We start from the raw sequence: 8,968 nt of genomic DNA, 5'->3' as shown, positions 1-8,968 counted from the left end.
GGAGTATTACAAAATTACAAAATGTAGTACTTTAACAAAATCTTGTTTGATGAAAAACAAATGATCTTCCTGCTTTGACTGTCACGGCGTGAGCTCGGAAACAGCAGCTACGCCCCGCCCCTCCCTCCCGCTCCGGCCCCGCCCCTCCCTCCCGCTCCGGCCCCGCCCCTCCCTCCCGCTTCGGCCCCGCCCCTCCTCGCTTGGCCTTGGGTCCTTCCTTTCCAGCCTCCCTCTCCGCCTGTCAGTTCCGCCCAGTTCCTGCATTCAGCTGGGCCTCTTTCCTTTTTTGGCTCGACCTTCGCTCCTCGGAGCTTGGGGGCTTGACACCCACGCAGAGGAAAGACGCTCTTGGAGGAACCTCTAAGGTGCGGAGTTGGGAAAGATTTGTTCCAGCTCAAGCCCTTGAAATACCAGATCCCAGCGGGTTGGGATGAATCTGAAAGTGGCCACGCTTAGCTTTGCGAAACAATGCACAGCTTTGCATAACCAACTCTGAGAGGCATTTAAAGGCGTCGCTGCAGCCCCAGACGCTGTAGTCATCTTTGCACAGACCTACTTTTGCAATGATTCCCAGGATGCAGGCTCCCATCCTGATCGCCCTGGGCTTGCTTCTCGCTGGACCTGGGGCCCTTGCAAAGGTCTTAGCGAAACCGGTGAGTGCGGCTCTTTTAGGAGGCTGTTTCCACTGTCGTGGCCGGGTGGACTGGAATGGGCTATGGACCTGGTAGCTAATCCCGTCCCTAGAATTCCTTCTCTGCCGCGGAGCCTCTCTAAGGGTTTGTGGGAGAATAAGAAGCTTTCTTCTGCCCTTCTAAGTTTTGTCTGTTGATAGGTGCCAGGTTAATGAGAGAAAATAACCAAATTTAATTACATACACATGCAGGTAGGTAACATGCCACAGTAGCACATCTTGGGGAGGCCTGTTCTGAATTCCTTCACCTATCTGTACAGTGAGGGTGGGCTGTAAGACCTTGCTCAGCTCCAGGCGTCTTCAGAAGGTTTAATTTCACTTGCTTATGTACTCTCCTGCCCTCTTTCCAATGTCTGAGTGAAATTTTGCCAACCTGGAAGATTTAGACACTGCTCCCAGGCCCAGAGACTCAGCCCTGTTTACCTGTCCACCCTTTCTCCCACGAAGAGGCCTGGCACCCATCCCTTCTCCTCTGACCTGCTCTGGGGCTTGGCTTGTCCTGTTGGGGGGTGGGTTTGAGAGCCCCCCCCCCCCCAAGCCTGAAGGTCCAGGCTTGTGCCTCTGCTTGACAAAGATTTAGCCCTAGCCCTGGTTGTGAGCCACGGAGAGGCTCTGACTTCTGAGCTTGTTTTTTTCACTTCTTGCTCACCCCAAGCTTCAGACCCTTGGGGAAAGGAAGTTCTGTCTTTCTGACACCCAGAGAAGCCTAGTTTCACTGGCCCTTTGGTGCATAGCTGTGGGCAAGACGCTCACTATTGCTGGCAGCAGCTAAAGAGAGAGGCCTAGCAGACATCCCCTTCTTCTAAACACCTTGGAAATATTTCTCTGAGAGTAGAAATGTCGTGGTGTTTGGGGAAAGTGGGATAGGATAGGACTGAGCGCTGGGAAGCTTGGCTTCTGATCCTGTCTCTGTCTCTAATCCATGGGCATAACCTTGGGGCTCCTTGAGCTTTGCTTACTCTCTTCATCTGTGAAATGGGCATGATATCAACTTGTCTTGCTTGTGGGTTGTGGGTGAAGGGAAATGCTCTAAAATCTTAGATAAAGTGATATAAGCCATTGGACTCGGCCTCACCCTGCCACGGGGGCAAGGAGTCTGTTGAATGAAGGAGCGGGATCTTTGGGCGTATTCTCCCAGAGGATTCACACTTTGTCCACGAGTGTAGGGTGAGAACGTTTCTCTTGGCCCCAGTCTGACCGCTATGAGGTGGAGTTCAGCTAAGGCTTGAGCTTGCCCTACATCCCCATTCTACATGTTTTGGCTATAGATGCTATTCCAGACCATTCCAAAGGGTTCTTAGATTGACAGTTTTGGGGGGGGGGGCTTGAGACATCATAGAGTGCACCCACTACACCAGGCCCATAGAGAAGGATAGGGGACTCATTCAAGATTACACAGCCAAGTGGCCATCTCAATCTTTATCCGCCACCGTGCAGGACTTCTCTGGGATCATGGGATTCAAAGTCCTGACCCCGAGATCACAGGCCAGATGAAGGCTGTGAGTGTTCTCAGCATCCCGAGCACTGAGTCCCCGGTCCTCCTCTAGCATTAACCAGTCTTGGGATGCCGTGTTAGGTACCAGGGTAGAGTGCTTGGCCCCATGCTGGGGACAGACTCTGTGATCCTCCACAATGACTGCCATTTATTGTGCACACACTGTGTGCTATGTGTTAAGCCACGTGCTTTTTTTCCTCATAAACGTTTTTTTTTTGGAAAATAATTTTAGATTAACAGAGAACTTGCACGGAGATACCACCTACTCCTCACCCTGTTTCCCCAATGTTAACATCTTATTTACCACAGTGCCCTTGTCAAAACTGAGAGGCCGACATCGCTACGTTACCATTCATGAAACACTAGACTTTTTATTTGGATTTCACCAGCTTTTCTGTGAATGGCCTCTTTGTGTTTCAGGATTCAATCCAGTGACCACATTGCGTTTGTTGTCACATCTCTCCGTCCCCTCTGGGCTGTGTGATACTTTTTCAGTCTTGTTTTCATGGGCTTGACAGTTTTGAAGAGTTGTGGCCTATGCTTTCTGTGTACAGACTTCTCCCTCTCCCAGTAGCCCAGTAGCCCAGTGAGAGGATATAAGTATGCATTTGATAGATGAGGAAATCAAACTCTAAGAGGGATTCATTTAGCCATGGTCTCAGCTAGTGAGAGTGGCTGGTGTCTGATTCGAACCCAGGTCTGCGGTCTGTAGCCATATTTCTGCCTCCAGAGCTGTGCCTTTCCCCTCTGGCCTACGTTGTCCCATGGTGACTCTTCCCACATATTGGGATGGCAAATACCTGCGGCCAGGCCTGGCCCTTGGTGGGCATTGCTAATTCATCATACCTGCTTTTCTGGATGAGGCTGACTCAGCTGCAGAATTAATTGCCACTGAAGCCTCTAGTCAGGCATCTGGAAACCACCTTGTTGTGTCTCCCCGAGGGCCTGGGAGAAGGAGAAGAAAGGGGATTCTTCAGCTCTGACGGCATTCTGGACAATTCTTCCAACCTGGGATCAGTCCTCAATGTCAGTCAGGTTGCCCTAGAATCTGTGAAAGCAGCCCCTGAAAACGGCTAGTCCTCCTGCATACCTTCTGGCCTGACTCTATTTTTTTTTTTTTTAAAGATTTTCTTTATTTATCTTTAGAGGGGAAGGGAAGGAGAGAGGGAGAGAAATATCAATGTATGGTTGCCTCTTGTGCGTCCCCTTCTGGGAACTGGCCTGCAACCCAGGCATGTGCCCTGACTGGGAATTAAGCTGCAATCCTTTGGTTCACAGGCCTGAGCTCAATCCACTGAGCTACACCAGCCAGGGCTAGCCTGACTCTTAATTCCAGGCACTTTTTCAGGTGACAGTGGTCGTGTAACTGTTCTCCCCACTTCCACCTTGTTCCTCTCCAAGCTGGTCTCAACCATTAAACAGCATGTCACTCTCCTGCAAGGGGGCTCTATTGCACTTATAGAAAATTTAGCCTTCTGATTATGACCTGTGAGGTCCTGTGTGAAATGATCCTGCCACCCCATTGATCTCATCTGGGTTCCTTGTCCACTGCATGTAGCCCATTGGCTTTCTTGTAGTGCTGGAGCAGCTAAGCTGCTTTCTACCACAGGGCCTTTGCACATGTGCCCTCTGCCTGGACATTCCTTCTCTCTGTACTTACACATTCGACTCCTCATCCTGCAGGAGTCCAGCTTAAGTATCACTTCCTCATCACCCTATTTAAGTAAGTCCTTTGTTACTCTCCACCTTACCTTTTGTTTCACTATGGCACTCAGAAATCATAGTGGGCAATGGATACATTAGACTAAGCTCTAAAGACAGGGCAGGAACATTTCTAATTGTTTACCACTATTAACACAGCACTGAGGTCAGAGTCTGTGGTCGTTGCTCCACTCATTTTTTGAGTGCGAAGGATGCATTTATTGGCTTTTACCCTGTAAAAGGGGCCCTGGGGAATACAGGGATGAATCAGACCCTGTCCTGCCTTTCTTAGTTATGGCACAGTGTTTCATCGCAAGCGACAGAAACCCATTCCAAAAAATTCAAGTAAAGGTGAGTTTACTCCAGGTACATGAGGAATCTCATGGAACTAGAGGCAAGAGTTGGAGGCTGGGATGGCTCGTGTCTGTCGTTCAGTGAGCCAGCTCACACTTTGGGCATGACTTCGTGTTATGAGCATTACATACATGCTCTCGCCCTTGCAACAGCCCCGAGAGGAAAGTATAAATGCCTCCACCTAAAAGATGTGGAAATTGGGACTCGAGAGGAAGCTGCCTGTATCATCACATGCTCTGGTGGCTGAGCTAGGATTTCAGCCCGTGTCGTCGGACTAAAGCCTTGATTTACCCCATATCTCACTCCACAGCCATGCCCCTCACTGCCTGTTTTGATAGGGGAGAGGTGGAGGTAGATGACTACATTCGTTCTCTTTTCCACAGACTTAATTCTCGTCCCCTTGTCTTAGCCATGGGCCACGGGCCTCAAGTTCTAGCCCCATCCCAAAGCTGCGGGGCCAGTAACAATGCAAAGCCCAAGGTCCTCTGAGTGACTTTGCTTCCGTCTCAATTCCCAAATCAGAGGCAGAGAGAATCTGTCACCTAACCAGATTGGGTTAGGTGTTCCTTTTTGGCCCAGTTGGCTGTGGGTGTGTTGATGATGGGGATCGGCTTGGGGGTGTGGGAGTAGTAGGTTTTCTTTCTAAGTTGGGTTGTGCATGGTAGGCGGGTTGTAAGTTTCTCAGAGGGGGCTGGGAAAGGTGTGAGGGGGTGGGCAGAAAGTGGGCATGGCGTGTGGGAAGTTTGAAAGATCACAGACAAGAAGGGAACCATGGGAGCAGGGCGTCAGTGGCCATGTGTAGTTGGACAAGATGGTGGAGTCAGGAGACCTCTGGGCGATGTGAAGGAGGAAGAGAAGTGGCTCTGCAGAGGGGAGGAGGGTGACTCAGACGGAGACAGGGCCGAGCAATGGGATGGGGGAGAGAAAGCACTGGTTAGGATTGGGGAGCTTCATTCATTCAACAAGGACTGTTTCTGAACAAGTGGCTCCCTGGGGGCTGTTTCCTGTGTGTCCTATTCCCTTTCTGGGTTGACCGCACACCCTTCGAGGGTAACGTTTTGGATGTTATGCTTCCCCCTGCATTTTGTGTTTCCTGTTGTCCCTGGGCCTGCACTGGAGTGGGGGAGTGGGGTGTGTGACGGCAATAAGGTCCAGGGCTCGGACTGCAAAGGGAAACCCTCCAGGAGCTTCTCTCTGAGGAGACCCCAAGACTGGCTGGAGAGGAGCGGGGAGCACCGAGGTGGGCGATCAGAGCAGTCTCCTGTTTGAGCGTTTGAGCATCGGTAACACTGAGTTTCAGTTCCTCCTGCAGCACGAATCGCTTCAGGGGCTGGTGTACTGTGCTTTACAGTTTGGCACACTTTGGGGGCTTATGTATTTTGAGCCTTTACTTCAAGTCCTGCCTATGAAGTGGTAAAACAAGTGTCACTGCAGGTCTTCCGATGCTCAGTTACAGGTGAAGCTCGGAGAGGGAAGCTACCTTGCCCACGGTCATTTCTGCTGATTCTTCTAACGGGTGAGATTTCCTCTGGCCAACTTTTCTTTTCTTGCTGCTGTGATTATTCCTAGGCATTCCGGATCAGTAGCTTTTCCTGGGAGAACTGTGACGGGGGGAAGGACCCTGTGCTGATCAAAAGCCTGACGGTGGACCCTAGCCCCATTGTGGATCCGGGGAATGTGACTGTCAGTGCCGAGACCCTGACGAGTGTTACCCTCAGTTCTCCCCTGAAGGTGAGCCTGGGGGTGGATGGGATCAGTTGGGAGCTTGAGGGAAGGGGCCGAGGGCCAGCTGACAATCTTGGTGTCATGATGCTGGAGATGGGAAGGAATCCCTTATCAGCCCCAGCAACTTCCAGCTTTCACGAATGACCGTGTCCTCACACCTGGCAGGAGAGCTCCGCCTCTCGGCCAGGACGGCGCATGCTCACTGTCATTTGACAGCTCTGGTTGGGCATTTTGGTCTTGGTGGTGGTGCCGTTAATTAGAAAACAGACACATCAATTAGCAAGTGATATGTGGTCAACTTTAGAGAATTCAAATGGTCAAAATGGGGTTGGGGGGAGAAATGGCCTGAAATCTCACTACCTCATGAGAAGAGGCATTTTCAACGTTTTGGAATAATCCCTCACATAATCACATATAATGTTAACTTTAATAGATATATATGTGAAAATAAGCAGTGCTCCTTGTAAGTGTCCTCCTGTAATCTAACTCTGTATGAGATAGTCCTTGGAAGCTGTTTAAATGTCCTGTCAGAATTTTTTCCACATTTGTAAATATATATATATGGGATTATAGGACATGTGCTATTAAACTTGCCCCCCCTTTGCATTATACTATATGTTCCATATCTCTTTCCACGGCATTTGGCTTAGACCTGCCTAATCATTTTTAAATGGCAGAAATATTGTTACAGATTTGTCTTAATTTACTTAACAGATCTAATGTCAGGTATTTAGTTTGTTTCCAGGGCCATTTTTTGGTTTGTTTTGTTTTCTGTTATAAACACCTTTGCAGAGATTATTCCTGAGAAGCCCCTTTCTCTGCTTTTCTGGTCGTGTGGACGCGGATGTTTAGGTCTTTTAATGCACATCGACGAACTGCCTCCAAACGTTCGAGCCCAGTTGTCCTCTCACCAGACACGGGTTTGGCTCTTTCCACACGTTTGCTGACATTGAGCATTTTGTAAAATCCCTTCCAGTCTTGTATACCGCCCCGAAGGAGGTTCAAGTTCCTTTCATAAGTTTCTCTGCATTTTGTAGTCACACTTTGGGAAAGTCTAGGAGGCAGTGCGCGAGTTAGCCAATTAGCAGTCAGATAATGACAAACGCACTTCAGCTGGCATTAGCTTCAGCCCGTGGGCAATGGTGACTGCCTAAAGAATTCTAAGGTTGTGATTCAGAGAAGGAGAAAAAACCACATTTGATTATTCAGATCTGTCATGGGCTCAGGAAAGAGTAATATTGGGGCACATGCCACAATACTGTCATTTCTGGTTCGGATATCTCTAAGATCCCAAACAATTTAAATCTCTGTGACTGAAATGACCTTTTAAAGAGGCGCAGGAGCTACTACTATGGTTGCCTTGGAACCGACACTTTTTCAAACTCTTCCCACCAGGTGGACCTGACTGTGCAGAAGGAAATGGCGGGCTTGTGGGTCAAAGTCCCGTGTGTGGACCAGATTGGCAGCTGCACCTATGAAGACATCTGTGACATACTTGACATCTTCCTTCCCCCTGGAGAGCCCTGCCCGGAGCCCCTGCATGCCTATGGGCTTCCCTGCCACTGTCCCTTCAAACAAGTAAGTACTCAGGGAGGGAGAGAGAGCATTAGACTGGAGTAAAGATGGGTTCAGAGAGAAAGAACCTTGCATTCTCCTCTTGCAGATCTGGGTGTCCGAGTATGGATGTAAATTGGTGTGATCTTTCCTAAATGGCTTATCTTTAGAGAGCCTCAGTTTATCCATCTGTGAAATGGGAGACTTGAAGTTTGATGTGACCTTCAGTACCTTTTAGCTGTGCTTTCAGTGCTGTCTCTAACCTCCTGTGGCTCTTAGGAGAATCGGAGGGGGGATAGTTCATGCTAGAGGGGGCTCCAGGAGAGAGTCTCATTGATAGGCTCCCACTGACCTGCGATCCACTGGCTTTTCCACAGGGCAAATACTCACTGCCCAAGAGTGTTTTCACCCTACCCCACCTGGACCTGCCTGGCTTGCTCAGTACCGGAAACTACCGCATCCAGAACATCCTAAGCAGCGGTGAGAAACGTCTGGGCTGTTTCAAGATGAATGTCTCTCTAGAGGCCTTATAATGTGGCACCAGCTGCAGAAGAATGAAGGGATGTGAGGAAGGTGTCCCCCTTCCTCTGTCTTGTGTTCGTCAAGGCCAAATTCTGATTTTCTGTCCCCCTTCAAGCCCCTTCCCACAGTGGTGTACTACCCTCACTGAAAATCATTTTGTGCCACTTACATTTTAGGTGTGAGCAAGCAGCCTGAACCTAACGTAGCGAGAGCCTGGTGGTTCTTGACAGCTCAGGACATCTACTGGGCTGGCCACTTCCTTTTCCTCCTCACCGCTGAGGCTTTCTGTCGCATAGCTTAACTCATCTTCTAAACGGTCCAGAAATAGGACAAACATGTTTTGTGACGCCATGTTCAGACTAACCCAGTCTTCCTTTCCTGAAGTAACTTTATGGTTTTCTCATTAAAAGTTTGTCGTTAACTTAAAGGCAGAGTGAGAGTATTAACAGTTTTCATTTTACTCCAACCCGTTCATGCAATGAAGGGCCTGAGGTGTATTTCCCTGTTAACATCTAGAATTAGTTTAGGTAGTCTTTTCTAGATTTGCCTAATTAGCAGTGGGGCATAGTACTCCTGGAGAGAAAGGGTGTGGGTGGGTGAGGGGCTTCCTTGGGAAAGAGATTTAAGGCTGCTGTACGTATTTGGGATAGTTTACAAACCCAGGCACCCACAGGGCCAAGCAGGAGACATAACGTAGTGACGAGGGCCACAGGGAACAGATGTGTCTTCCCTTCTCATAACAGCACATGCGCACTGATGTGAGACATCTGATGTGCAGTCTCAGGTGGGGATGCAGTCGGGGATGATGGACCTGGGAGAGGTGGAAAGGGCACTTGTTGCTAATGGGGCCTCTGCTTTCCAGATACAGCCAGTGTCTCATGAGAACATTGTAGGTCCGGTTTGCCAAATGTTCTCAATTTCTTTTA

General features: G+C 49.3%; 1 protein-coding gene across 1 annotated transcript; it reads left to right on the top strand.

The window, feature by feature from the left end:
• The first annotated feature begins 271 nt into the window (after nucleotides 1-271).
• GM2A (ganglioside GM2 activator) lies at nucleotides 272-8,469 on the top strand. The gene is made up of 4 exons (XM_037156916.2): nucleotides 272-653; nucleotides 5,811-5,972; nucleotides 7,362-7,544; nucleotides 7,898-8,469. Exons 1-4 carry the CDS (start codon nucleotides 564-566, stop codon nucleotides 8,051-8,053), a joined length of 591 nt encoding a protein of 196 aa, XP_037012811.1. The 5' UTR covers nucleotides 272-563; the 3' UTR covers nucleotides 8,054-8,469.
• Nucleotides 8,470-8,968: the final 499 nt, after the last annotated feature.

Source organism: Artibeus jamaicensis, unplaced genomic scaffold (assembly GCF_021234435.1).
Source record: "Artibeus jamaicensis isolate MK-2021 breed Jamaican fruit bat unplaced genomic scaffold, CSHL_Jam_final contig_432, whole genome shotgun sequence".
In the NCBI taxonomy this organism is placed as follows: domain Eukaryota; kingdom Metazoa; phylum Chordata; class Mammalia; order Chiroptera; family Phyllostomidae; genus Artibeus; species Artibeus jamaicensis.
This window is presented reverse-complemented; position numbering and strand designations above follow the sequence as displayed.

Bases quoted from the DNA above. Each gene is read 5' to 3' on its own strand.
- GM2A (XM_037156916.2), top strand. From the start codon at position 564: ATGATTCCCAGGATGCAGGCTCCCATCCTGATCGCCCTGGGCTTGCTT. The intron at 654-5,810 runs GTGAGTGCGGCT...GATTATTCCTAG, and splicing joins CAAAGGTCTTAGCGAAACCG to GCATTCCGGATCAGTAGCTT. The intron at 7,545-7,897 runs GTAAGTACTCAG...GCTTTTCCACAG, and splicing joins GCCACTGTCCCTTCAAACAA to GGCAAATACTCACTGCCCAA.